General features: G+C 41.6%; 1 protein-coding gene across 1 annotated transcript in view; it reads right to left on the bottom strand.

Annotated features, from left to right (window-relative positions):
- BMP2K (BMP2 inducible kinase) overlaps positions 1 to 14,666 on the bottom strand; it is a gene marked incomplete in the record, with an annotated part of 1,991,334 nt that overhangs the window by 158,051 nt on the left and 1,818,617 nt on the right. Inside the window, 1 exon segment of the mRNA XM_044061221.1 lies at positions 11,073 to 11,195. Coding sequence (XP_043917156.1) covers positions 11,073 to 11,195 — 123 coding nt within the window.

Genomic DNA, 14,666 nt, shown 5'->3' on the forward strand with positions numbered 1-14,666 from the left:
TTCTAGTTTCCCCCCTCCATCCCCCTTTCTTCTCTTTCTTCTTTGATTACTATTCTAACTCGTTGTTCTCCTTTCCTTTCAAGGGACTTATTGGTATTTATTTTCCACTGTGGGATTTCTACCACCAGACCCTGGCCTCCTACTTGGGGGGTCCTGACAGGTTAGGGCAATAAAAATTGATGTAATGGTGTTGGCTGCCTTACTTTATACTACTGATGACCTGACGTCAGTCCTCAAGCGACAGCAAACGATGCAGAAATACTCTGGTATTTGGGCCGGCTGAGGGCTACCCTGGCAGGGATAACCCAAATGTGATGACTGCAACAGTGAATACACTCGAACATCTGCATTTATGGTAAGTGTACACAACTGTACTTTTTTTCTTGCCCTAACCCATCAGAAGCACAAGGAAATGAAGTAAAGAGGTCCTGGTGGCTAAAAGCCACCATGGGAAGCTTATGTCCACCTAGTGGAAGAGGATATAAGGTCAAAGGGAGGGAGGGAAACCAGGACTGCAACAGTGAATACACTCGAACATCTACATTTATGGTAAGTGTACACAACTGTACTATGTTCTTCGTGTTTCACTGTTGCAGTCATCATCTGTGGGAGGATTCCCAAAGTTGAGGAGAGGGGTGGAAGGATTGGTTAGAACTCTAGGCATGGGTCAGCAAGTCCTGCAGGACTGCAGAAGTATACCCTGTCCTAGACTTCGAAAAAAGAGGTAGGTGGTAATGCTTTGTAAAGGTATGGATAGAGATCCAGGTGCCAGCTTCCAAGATGTCCCTCATGGGGACTCCTCTGAGGAAGGCTGTGGAAGTGGAGGCTGCCCTAGTGGAATGGGTACAAATAGACTTGGGGGGCTCCCATGTAGTCTGTAGCAGAAATGGATACAGTGCGATATCCATTTGGAAATGGTTTGCTTGGAAATGGGCTTCCCCTCTGCCCCTTGAGCAAAGCTGACAAGCAGCTGGTCTGTTTTTCTAAAGGGTTTAGTATGGCCCAGATAGTAGCGGAGTTGTCTGTGCACGTCTAACGAGTGCAGAATTTCTTCCCCCTTGTTTTGAGGATTGGGAAAGAAGGTGGGTAGATATATGGCCTGGTTGAGGGTCACATCAGATACCACCTTGGGAACAGGGGAGGGGTTAGTCCTCAGGGAGACCCTGTCTGCATGGAAAATGATGAAGGCCTCAACAGCCATAAGTGCCTGAAGTTCTGAAACCCTTCTGGCTGTGTTGATAGCCAATAGGAAGGCAGTCTTCCAGGAGAGGTTTTTCAATTCTGTTGAAGCAGCAGATTCGAAAGGAGATAAGGTTAGCTTTTCTAAAACATAATTCAGGTCCCACACTGGTGCTGGAGGCCTTCTGGGAGGTCTGATATTAGAAGCCCCTCTGAGGGATTGTTTAATCAAAGGATGAGAGAAGAGAGGTAGATCTGAATCGTAATGGGTTGAAATGGTTGAGGCATGGATTTTAATAGAAGAGAAGGAGAGGCCACTTTTGAGCAACTCTGCTAGGTAATCCAAGATAAGAGGGATGGAAGGATGGGAGGTACTGGCCCCTCTGGACTGGCTCCAGGAGCAGAATTCTTTTCCATTTCCCTGCATAACATTTTCTGGTGCTGGGCCTTCTGGCTTCTGTGAGAATGTCTAGGACCTGTTTGCTTAATAGGGACTCCTTGTTAGCTTTTAAGGTATAAGCCATGCTGAAAGACTGAGCGTCTGCAACTCTGGGTGCAGTACCTTCCCCCTCACCTGTGTCAAGAAGTCTGCGGTCAGGGGAAGCTGCTTGGGGGGTGTAAGGTCTGGCTGCACAGTAAGGGGTACCAATGCTGTCTAGGCCACTCTGGAGCAATGAGAATGGCCTTTGGTCTCTCCTCCCTTACTTGATTAGTACCTTGGGAATAAGGGCAGAGGAGGTAACGTGTACACAAAGAGGGAGTTCCACGGGAAGGTCCACCTTACACGCCAGGAGGGGATACTCCCTGGTACAGAACTTTTGCAGTTGGTGGTCGAGATGCGAGGCAAAGAGATCCACCTCCAGAGTCCCTCACTCCTGAGTGATTTGCAGAAAGATTTCCCTGTGGAATTGCCACTCATCCAATAAGTTTCTGCTTAGGTGGTCTGCCAGGGTGTTGCTGACCCCCGGTAGGTATTGGGCAATTAGGTGTAGACCCATGGAGGTGGCTGCCAGCCAGAGGCTCGTGGCTAGGGTCCCCCCATTTGTTGCTATACCACAATACTGTGGTGTTCTCTGTTTTTATGAGGAGAACCCTGACCTAAGGTGGGGTTTGAAGGATGTTAGGGCCTTTTGTACTGCCATCATTTCTTTCTGATTGATATGCAAGTGAAGGTGGTGGGCATCCCAAAGACCATGGGTCTACCTGCCTGTTAGGTGAGCACCCCACGCAATGTGTGAGGCATCGGTGTTGGTGGTCTGGCCGGTAGGTGGGAGGATGAAGGGAAGACCCTTGTTCTTGGCACACGCCTCTGCCCACCAGAGAAACTCAGCCCTTATACATAGGATCAGAGGGAGAAAGGTTGCTAGAGACTGGGAGTGCTGGCACCAAAGGTTCTTTAGATACCACTGCAGTTTTCTCATGTGAAGCCTGGCCAGAGGAATTAGGAGGATGCAAGATGCCATGTATCCCAGGGCTTGCAGGAACGTCTTCATGGTGAAGTGACTTCTGGAAGCCAGCTGGGTAAAGTAGAGAGGCAGGAAGCTCTGCTTTTCTGGGAACAGAAAGGCCATTTGGGATACTGTGTCTAGCAGAGCTCCCAAGAAAATGATCTTCCTGGTGGGGGTTTGCTTTCATTTTTTTGTTGATGGTGAACCCTAGGGAGGTTAGGAGGGATTTGACAAAGGCAAGATCCTGGAGCAGCTTTTTTTTGCACTCTGCCTGTATGAGGCAGTTGTCCAGGTAAGGGTAAATCTGTATATTTCTCTGTCGGCAAAATGCTATGGCCGGGGCTAAGCATTTGGTGAATACTCTGGGTGCAGTAGATAAGCCAAAGGGCAGTGCAGAGAACTGAAAGTGTTGTGATTCTGCTCTGAAGCACAGAAATTTCCTGCCGGACTTCTTTATGGGGGTGTGGAGGTAGGCATCTTTTAGGTCTAGGGTCACTAGCCAGGCATTTTTTGTTAGCATAGGCAGCAGCTACTGCAAAGTCAGCATTCTGAATCTGGGGACCACCAGAGAGGTGTTCAGAATGGATAGATCCAGGATGGGGCACCAAGTGCCCTCTTTTCAAGGAACGAGGAGTAGTCTGGAATAAAAGCCTTTGCCTGTTTGATCTGAGGGGGACAGGTTCTACTGCCCCCTAGGATATGAGAGTTTGGACCTGTATCAATGCCTCGCCCACTGATTTGGAGGCAAGTCTGGGTACCTTCTTGGAATTGGGAGTTTGCTGAAAGAGAATTTGTATTCCTGAAAAATTATCTTTAAGACCCACTGGTCCTTTGTTACAGAAAGCCAATTTTCTTTGAAGAGGGAGAGCCTTCCTCCTAGTTTTTGATGAGAGAAGGGAGGGCAGATGGGGAGGGGGAGTCATTGTGTTTGCCATAGATGGGTGGCTTAGAACTCCCTGCCTTTGGGGCTGAAGTAGTCCATTATTTGCTTTGCTGCTGGCCCTGGAATAGTGGCCTGGATGGTCTGTTCCTGTGGGGCTCAGCTTGGCCCTGTATGCTAGGTGAAGGGAAGGATCAGTGCTTAGAGGGAATGTTCCTGCTGAACCTGGGAGGTTGAACCTGAAAGAAATCTTTTACTGTTTGCATAGATTTTGCTTTGTTTTACATCTTTTTAAGCATCTCTTCTGCTTTTACTCCAAACAAGCGCTCCTTATTTAGGGGTGCATCAATAATTTTAGACTTGACATGATCAGGGAGAGGTTGTTTCTTCAGCCATGCATGTCTCCTAATGACGGATCCTGTCACTGCTGCCCTGCTAGAGGCTTCTAGGGCATCATATCCACAGTGCAATGAGTGTTTGGCCACTTGACAAGCAGAGTGCATTAAATCTGCTAACCCTTTTGAAATGGCACAGTCAAGAAAGGTAAAAATCTTTTGTTTTAATAGTTCCAAACTGTGTTGCTGATATTTTAACAAATGGAACTGATAACTGAGTGCTCCGATAGCTAAGGTTGCAGTGGTGTATACTTTTTTACCCCATCTGTCCAGAGATCTGGAGTCCTTGTCAGAAGGAATAGGATTTTTGGCGGAACTAGTCTTAGCTCCTTTAGGTCCCTGTGTAATGACCTCTGGGTCTGCAGCAGGATTTCTGTACAGGTATTTGTGAGAATCTGGTACTCTGTAATACCTGTCAGGTTTACTGGGAGCAGGTGGGAGGGCGTCAGGGGCTAAGCTGGATTCGTGGAAAACATCATCCACTTCTAAAATGGTAGTTAAGTCAAAGTAGTTAATCCTTACAGTCTGGTGTCCATACCTCCACCTAATCCCCTATTCTTTTTATTAAGATTAACCCTTCACATGATCTTCTGTACTAACCACATGGCCCCCTCTCTTCTGATCTCAAGTTAGAACTGCTGTAGCTCCTACAGGGCTCTGGTCATATTCTTTCCCCTCCTTCAATACATCTTTTTCTTACTTTTCTTCTAGAACCCTGATGTCATTTTCCTTATAAAGTCTCCAGAAATGCAAACAGTATGCAAAGTGTGGTATGACAAAGGGCCTGTAAAGTGGAAACCTAGAGTCCATAGATAGTTACTAGCCATGTGGTTTTGGAGACCATTATGAGCTTAGCTCAATTTCCCAACTGCCCCGGAGCTCCCTCTCGCTCTGATCATGGCAGTTCACTCCAGGTGTGAATCACAGCTACCTTTCCCATTGTCTGTCTTAACAGTCCCACTAGTTGTTGGAGGAACCTGCGTTTTCTCATTTCAGTTTCACTCTCCCCAACATACTTCACACAAGGATTGCTGTGGCCTAAGTACAGTACTTTGCATTTCTCTACATTGAACTTCAACTGACATCTTTCTGCCCACTTGGTAAGCCTTTTCAAGTCCACTGCTAGACTTTTACCCCTCCCCAGCAACAAAGAGGGTGATCCTCTTCTCTGTTGCATCAGTTATGCCTAAGACAGTCACACTGTGGAATACAAGACCCAGGACAGACCCTTGTGGTACTACAGTAGTCAGTTTCCTAATTAATGACATTGTCCCTCTCACCATAGCATTGGGTGCCCTACTATTCAACCACACAGTTATCCAATTCCTCTGTCGAAGTCCTAGCCCAAACCATCCAGCTGCCTTATCAGCCTCTTGTGCCACACTGAATCAAAGTTCTTGCTAAAGTCCAGGTTGATTACATCTACTAGTACTCCCCTGTTGACTTCTGACCTAACCATAAAACTGAATTAGGTTTGACTGACATCTCCTTCTGGATATGAAATCATACTGGTTGCTGTCCTCCAGAAATACTACCAGTAATCGCCCTCATAATTTTCCTCCGACTTCCCCATCATTACTAAACTAGCAGGCCTTTAGTTAACTGGATTGTTCTGATACACCCTTAAAAAGGTGGCTCCCTATTGAAATGTCGACACTCAGAATGTCAAGTGCCAACATGCTGAGAAAAGGGTAAAAAATCCAGGAGAAGCGTGAATCTAGAACATCGCTCTTCTCCTTTAAACTTATTTTTTGCAGGGAGACAACCCTCCTGCACCCCCCGTAATGTGAAGACAAGCTCTCCCACACTCCCAAACTTATTAACTCTGAGATCAGCATACCTGAGAGAAAAGGGAATATGCTGGGAAATGGCCATAGCGGACTTAATGGGTTCCTATTAGATGACCGAAGATGCACTCTTTCGAATGCGTCTTGGTTGAACTTGAAAAGACGAAAAGGCAAAATGACGAAGCGGCATATAAGCAAATTCTTTCCCTAGGAAAGAAATCACTTGGCCGCGTCCTTTACTTTGCCGTTTTCGTCACTGTAGTGCGATCTCAGAGTTGGTATATTTAAAGTAGGGGTGTGTGAGGGGCACAGCCCCCACTTTATATTATGTTTTAAGTGTATTTTTTTTTTTTTTTTTTTGGAACAGAGATTTTTTCCCTTGGAAAAAAAAATCGCTGTTCTACGCGTTCGAGTCTGTAAGCTTTCACTTACATGGGGTCGATAAATCATTCGCTTTTCTAAGCGTTCAATGATATAATATAGACCTGACTTAATATACGTATGCCCCTTTTCTTAGGCATTCAGTTTCAGTGTTTTGAGACTCACTGTTGCAGGTTCCGACTTTTCAAATGATTACAAAAAAAGGTTCTTATGACTTCTGCCTTCTAGTCTTCTGACCCTTGTGCAGTATCCAGTGATCCACTGAAAATCTCCATCAAGAAGTCTGTCTTAACATACTGGTCAGATTTGAATCCTTTGGGAGGCTTCCCCCTGAAATGCAATACGCAGCACCTAAAGGACCTCATAAACCAGGACACAGACTGACCATGGATGTCTGTGGTATGGATTTTCCAGATAAGAGTTTTTGGTCCCAATTCTACTTGTGCAAGAACAAGTGACTTGGGGACTTAAGCTGGGTTGGGAGTTGGTACAATGGTTAATGTGTTTACCTTACAAACAAAAGGTAAGGCGTTTGATTCTTACCTTTGAAAGGAAAACTGGCTAGGTTTAAAATGGCCTACAAGGACAGCTAGCACAGCACTTTATGAACCCAGGACTGATCACTAGTATCAGGCTGGATGAACTGTACTCCAGGCAGTTATCTGAGACAGATTGGCACAAAAAACAATGATGCACCTCAAGGGTAGGAGCTGGGGCAGGTCTCCTAAAACCTTAGCAGAGGACAGGCAGGGGTTTAAGTCCTCTCTAGCAGAGGACAAGCTCAATCCCACAACAAAGACTGGGTTCTTGACTCCAGGCATCTGCCTTTGGGTGATGCTTCAACTTAGACCTGCTGTCTGAACTTACTGAAGATGTAGAATTCAGTATATTAACAAACCAGTTTTATCCAGTAGTCCAGAATTTGATTCAGTCCTTCTCTGTTTGACAACTGTGTCAACCTCAGCAAGTCACTTAAACAGAGAGTGGTAATGGGTCACTACTCAAAAGAAGCTTGGTAGGTCTACCCAGTTAATAAGTGTACAAAATAAAAATAAATAGAAAAAACTCTCCATTGGAGATGACATTTCACTGAAGTTCCTGATCAATGACATGCAAAAAATACAACTTAACACACAGTACCTCCAGTTACATGTAAATGCAGGAAAATACTTCTGAGGTAGCAAGTCCCCTTGAGCACAATAATGCGATGGGCCATAACCCTTACTTACATATAACAACTCCAAGATCACAAATACTTGCAGGTTGATAGAACTGCAAATATTTCCTTTCCCTGAGGTTTTTTAGTCTTGAAGCGAGTAAATATAAGTGCTGAGTGTGGGGTCATTTGCCTGTACTATGTAACAGTTATGCTGTATTCTTTTACTACTACTAATACTGCTTATTAAAAGTTACCTTAAGCAGTATATCATTAAGTAGGGCTTCAGTAAAGTGTCACTTCAAAGGAACACGTGGCAATGAAGTCAACTTTGCTCCACTTTTAAGGTGAATTTTTTGACGGTGATATCTCAAACACTTAACTTAGTTAAGATCATATATCAGAACAATAATGCCCTGTAACAGGTACATCAGTCTGAATGCTGCCTCAGGCTACCACTGCATCATACTTCAAACTGAATTAGTCTGCAAATACCAAAAACAAGTATACTCCCTCTTCATATACAGAATTCTGCTACTATGTAATAGTGCTGTCTAGCAGGACTCATTATTTAAATGCCCCATAATATTTCCTTTTACTACAAAATAAAATAAAATACACCCTCTACGAAAAAACAAAATGCACTATTAATAATAAATTACATATATACACTGACCACAAAAACAGACTAAAACTTTCAGAATATCATGACAAGCCACAAGAACAGAAACTTAGACTGAGAACAAGAGGCGCAATTTTTAGAGTAAACAATTTATTTTCCACTTTCGTCATTAGACCATCTGAAAACAATACATTTAACAATAAAAAACTTTCAGTTTAAAAATATCTGTATCTATAAACCAATAGAAAGTACATCTTCATCTCACAATTAAGTGACATCACAAACTCAACTATTAAAGACATACACTTCTGTTAAAAACTTATGTGTTCAAATGAACCCTGCGGTTCTTTAAGAAACACTCGATATTAACTACATCATTCAGCCCTGGTGCTTTGTCAGAGTTTAACCTTATCTGCCACAGTGCTTCTTTTTGTTCCAGCTCGGTCTTAAAATTCCCACCCCTTACATGATGTGTTCCCTGTTCCAGAACTGAAAACAGGAACTTATTATACTTAGGACACTTCAAGGTGCGTTTAAAAAAAATGAGTTTCTACTATCCTTTTTTATGCTGTAGTAGTACTTTTTAATCCTGGCACAGAGACCCCAGGTGGTCATCCAGATATACAATGAGAAAATAACCCAATGTACACCACACCTTTGGCTTTACAGTTAAAATGACCAGACACTGGAATATGTGTGGCAAGTGGGGTAAATTTACAAAAGGTCCCTCTAATATGTACCTACAAACGGTACAACTTCCACATTTGTGCATGCCAAATGGTTTGTGTGTAAAATAGTGCTTTTCTTGTTTTTGTCACCCTCTCAAATAATAATTTTAAATTATAATGATTTTTGTACACATAAGGGGGGGTGGGGGCTGACCATCGCAAAAAGGTCCTGATTACCCTCTAAAATTTTCCAATTATCTTGTATAATGCCTCTAATTAATCCACTATCCAAAACTCATGTTCAAATTACAAAATATTTTTGTTGAACTTGCTCAAAACTTTGGAGGCACTATAAGGAACTTGTAATATGGGCGGGTAAGAGTGTCATTTGATTGTCCAGACATACTTTGTCTTCATGGTAACCTCTTTCCAAAAAAAAAGTGAACAGCTAAAATCTATTTCATTAATAAAATCACTATCTTCACTGGTCATTCGAGTGGCCCTGATGTACTGACCTTTGGGCATGTTGTCTTTAATATATTGCGGATGAAAACTTTTGTAGTGTAGGCAACTGTTGGTAAAAGTAGTTTTATGGTGAATTTTACTTACAAATCTCTTCAATACCTTAACCCACTCTAAAGTAACATCCAAAAGGTTAACCTTTAAACCCACATCACCTAAAGTAAATTTTAGAAACTCAGAACCAGAATTTAAACAATCTATAAATTCTCACCTGGTTGAGGTCACCTTCTAAGATGAAAAACAAGTCAGCGCGGGGTTCATTTGAACAAGTAAGTTTTTAACAGAAGTGTGTCTTTAATAGTTGAGATTGTGATGTCACTTAATTGTGGGATGAAGATGCACTTTCTATTGGTTTATAGATATTTTTAAACTGAAAGTTTTTTTATTTTCTGATGAAGTCTAATGACGAAAGCAGAAAATAAATTGTTGTTTACGCTAAAAATTGTGCCTCTTGTTCTCAGTCTACGTTATTTATATATATATATATATATATATATATATATATATATATATATATATATATTTTGCTTGTTTACTGTTCTTGAATACTCAGAGGCACATTTAGGAAGACAACTCTGTGCATATTTTTCCTAATATTACTGAAAGTCTTTAAATATCAGAAAACACCACCCTCTTTGGGCTTGTCACATTAGCATTTAAATAAAAAAAAAATGCCATGCATATGTGAATTAAATTGTCAATGCAAAGTTTATATAAATGTACCAGGTTATTATAAAGAGTTTGTGTGCTTGACTTATTTGTAGTAAATTACAATAAAAAAGATAGTAGTCATTTTCCTTCTTCCCCTTTTCCATACGGGGTCTGGGTGTCATAACTACTGTCATTGCTCTATACAATGCCACTCTTCTACCTTCGTCGACACTCATGCCTGACTTCACAGGTCTTCTAAATGCAATTCATCCAATTCTTTGCCGGATGCCCTCATTTTCTCTTGCCTTCCTGTCATCTCAAATCATCTTCACCAGATTGTCTTCTGCTTTTCTGCACATGTGCCGGAACCACTGCGATCAGTTCTCAACGTATTCTGCAACTCTAGTTACTTTGGCTTCTGCTCTGAAGTCTTCATTTCTTAAGTCCTACAGTGTACTTCCTATTACTTGTCTCAGGCACTTATCTGTTTCACCTCCTCTTTCACTTCTAGCTTCCTCAACTGCTATGCCTTTGCTGCCCAGGTTTCCAAAACTATACAGTAGCGCTGGTTGCACCACTTGTTTTATACACCTTACTTTTCAGCTTCTTTGGCATTCTTCTGTCATACACTGCTCCTGACACACTATGTGCGGCAGTCCCTCTGACTGTAGTGTTGACCTCTTCATTCAGACTCCACTTCTTCTCAAACACACCTCCCAGATAACTAAAGCCATTAACCCATTCCACTATTTTGCCTTCTATCTCAATTCTCAGCTTCCTCTGATTTCCCCCATTTGCCGTCATTCCAACTGTCTTATCTGTACTCTGTTTCAACCAATATGCTTTCAGATTTGCATTCCACTCCCCTATCCTTTGCTAAAGTTCTTGCTCAAAGTCTGTCAGTAAAGCAACATCTGCATATAGCCACTTTTTAAATCTGCCCCACCGACCTGTTTGCTAATGCAGTCCATCACCTGTATGAAGAGCAGTGGATTCAGAGCCGACCCCTGATTCACACCCACTTACACTGGGAACCCCTTTTAAAGACTGAACATTGTTTATACTTGAGTCATTGAGTCCTTGTACATACCATGCACCAATTCTACCAATGTTTTTGGGACTTTAAGCTACCACAGGACTGCCCAAATCATCTTTCCTGGGATCGTGTCATACGAAATAAAAAAAAAAAAGATGCATACAGTAAAGAGAAAAAAGAACGTCTGTTTAATTCTGGATAAATACCCACTTGTCAGATATTCCAAAACACAGGCATCTGGCAATTTATTTGGAATAATCACAGAGAAGGTAAAAAGGTAAAACAAAATGAGTGGTGTACTTCCAGTAACATTAGGCCAAAACATTCTACAACACTAAAAGACTTACCTGAATGAGAACAAAATGGAGTAGAGCCAAAAATGTCTTCTGAAAGTGAAGCATGAGGAACTGAAGGAAGCAAAGACTCTGCGTGTTTACTACCAAAGGAAGTACTCCTTTGTTCCAGTCCTTCTACAAGGTATAAGCAAAAAAGAAACGTTAATATTACCTTACTGAGGTTCAACCAGATACTTAATTCATGCTTAAAGATTCTGAAACATACTATAAAAGAAGTATTAAAGTCATTAAAGTCTACCATATTTGACAAGAACAAGACTTAATAGTTTTAATTTTTTCCTAAACTTTTGAAGAACTGTTTACAATAAGAAACAATCTTATTGTGCATTTTGCAGATAAGGAAACTGCATATCCCTCTTTCTTCTTAAATTTTCTAAAATGAATCTCATTGTTATTTCAAAACCTCTGGTGAAAGGGGAATGATCCAGAAAAAAGTGCCATTAATATGGGTGTACTTCATCATCGATCACCTTTTTCCTCAATTGCGCATGTAACTCAGGTTGTCCCATCAACAGTCACTACCTTTCTTAATGCAATGCCACACTCCTACCTTTTTTTGACGGTCATTCCCAAATACTGCAGACTCTCTCTCACATATGATGCAGCCATCTCTTGCTGGATGTCTTGCCTTCTCTCTCTGCCTTCTTCCTGTCTCTACAAATCTGATTTATCATATCATTATCTGCTTTCTTGCACATGTGACTAAGCACTGCAATCTGTTCTCCTTGGCTTTCACTGCAGCTGACGCTTCTTTGGCTTCATCTGTGATGCCCTCAATTCTTTGTCGCACATTCTGGGCTCTGCTTCCTATGTGAGGCACCTTATTTCTATCATCCTCACCTCAGCAATAACACTGCCCTTCACTGCATGTTTCAGGGTCATACAGAAGCACTGGCTGCACCATTATTTTCTACACCTTACTTTTCAACTTTGGCATTTTCCATCACACACTACCCCTGACTCTTTCTGCCAACTGGCTGCAGCACATCTGATTCTAGCTCTGACCTTCTAATTCTGATTTACCTTCTCCTCAACTGCATTGTTTCACTATTTTATCTTCTATCACAGTTTTCAGATTCTTCTGACTTTCCTACATGTGGCATCTTTAGTTTTGCATTCCAGTCCTCTAAAATTTGCTGAAGTTTCTGTTCAGAATCTGCTTGAAATGCCACATTGTCTCCAAATCAAACAAAGCTCCTCATTAGCACTCTTCAAGAAAAATCTTGAGGATTGGATGGGAAATAAGGAAATTCACCTCGGGGATCACTTCTGTGGCTCTGCTCGACAGTGGCACAGGAAAATAATTTTCTTGGGTGGCAAAAGCCAGGGTACCTTTTCGGCTGGGCTTGTATAGGCCCCAGGGCCAATAGTCTAGTACCTACCTATAAACCTATGAAATAACAATTCTGTGGTATTATCCCTTATGACAGGAGTGTCCAACCCGCGGCCCTCAGAGCTCTTCCATGCGGCCCGCGACCCTTAAATTTAAATTTAATTTTAATTTAACTTTTTTTCTACACGTCCGCGTACTTTTGCTGTTCTGCGCATGTGCCAACTTTCGTTTTTTCATACCAGCGTCGCTCCGCTGGTATGCTCATGCGCGAAAACACCGTTCGGTCGTTTTTTATAGTTCTAGTAAAGCTGAAGGAAGGAGCGAGATCGTGGAGAGAGGATTTATTTTATTTTGGAGTACACACTGACTACAGTTACACTACACAACATAGCAAAAGGTAAGGTAAGTAATTTTGTGAGTTTAATATGTAATTACTGACCAGTAGGTGTACAATACATGCAACTCTTTGATTAACTACAGTGCATTTGATAATAGCAATGAAACCGAGGAGTGAAAATTTTATAATGGTATATGTTTTAGCGGTAGTCACAAGATGGCAAGACATTGCAAAGTACAAAAAAAGTGGACCTTTTTTTTTTGTTGTTGTTACAATGAGGGCTTTATTTATTTTTCAGATTTTTTTTAAATTTAATTGGAAAAGTGTCTTAGAAGTGTGGTAGTTGGATTACCATAATGCACTCTTCAGAAATGTTGCCTTGCATAACTGTCAAGTTTTGAAGCTACCAACATTTGGTTCAGGATCCTTGCTGACAGTGAATTCAGTTACATTTCTTGACTCTGCTGATGTTTTAACATCCATGTGTTCTATGTTGCCAATTTCATATCCACTTTATATATTTTGTTCCTGTATTTTGATTCTTCTTTCTGTGCAGAACAGCATGTATGAAATTTCCCACTCTTCTGCCTGTTTGGTGAAATGTATATGCTTTATTTAAAAGCATTTCTTCAGTAGCAGGTTGTTTTACTGTAAAGGGCTTGGATGCCATGCCCATAAGGCAATAGGAACTGCAGGGAGAATGTCTGCATTAATATTACCTGCAGAAATTGCCCTCGTAGTTACATAGGTGGTCCAAAATGCTGCTTTAGGAAATGAAGATGAGTGATTTAAGGAATTTCTGAAATGCAAGGGGTATTACGTATAGGAGAATAGGAGCCCTCCACTCCCTGTAGCCTGCATACAGAATGCAAGCTGGGGTACCGTCTCTGGCACCGCTGAGAGACTGAATGCATGCAGATAGAACGGCTGTGTCTTCCATTGCGTGGGTCAGTGTTTGCAATGCAGTTCTGGATTTGCTTTTAAAATGTTATCTCTTCAAATTATTCAAATGTCTGAGGTTTGGGAAAAGCAATTTTAATATTATTTTCTGTTAGTATGAAGTTGCAGCCTGCACAAAGTGTATGCAGTACGCGAGTTTTTATATAACAAATGCACCGATGAAGGTTTTCTGGAGCTACCTTAAATTAAAGCAGTAAAATGAGGCATACTATTGGCTCATTACTACCAGAAATTATTCTGCAGATCCAATATTAACTGCTTTTTTAATAATTAGAATGAGATATTGAATTTTAGGGCAAATATTATGCATTAATTAATTTATTTATTGTTCAAATTCACCTACAATACAGCCAGTGGGCTGACTTTGTATTAGTCCGCATAAACCTGGGGTCTTTTGCTCTTTAGGTTATGATGCGTTGTTTTTTTTTTTTTTTTATTGCTCTTCAATGAATGTGAGAGACCTTTTTTTTTTTTTTGGTCCTCACTTGCCGTTTGCCCTCAGACCATTTCTGTTGACTCAATGCGGCCCTTGCAACTGAAAAAGGTTGGACACCCCTGCCTTATGACCTGTTTGCTGACGTTATGCATCACTGGTATGAACAGGACTGGGCTCAGATGAGCCATAATGCACACAGGACTGTGCTCAGATGAACCATGATGCACAGATGACTTGGCTCAGGTGAACCATGATGCACACCCACTCCCCCAATGGGAACCCCTAGGAATCTGAACACTTTTTACACTTGTGCCACTGTGTTCTTGTATATAGCCTGCATTAATTCTACCAATATCTCCGGGAATTATAACCATCACAGGACTGTCCAAAGTAGCTCTCTTGGGACCCTGCCATACAGTTTCTCCATGTCTAGGAATGTTCCGTTGGAAGTGACCCTCTTCTCCAGTTTATTCTTCACTCTCTCTCTCATTTATCAATTGCTTTCTCCAGCACTTACAT

Source organism: Protopterus annectens, chromosome 2.part0 (genome assembly GCF_019279795.1).
Source record: "Protopterus annectens isolate FY-2018-M chromosome 2.part0, PAN1.0, whole genome shotgun sequence".
Lineage (NCBI taxonomy): Eukaryota > Metazoa > Chordata > Ceratodontiformes > Protopteridae > Protopterus > Protopterus annectens.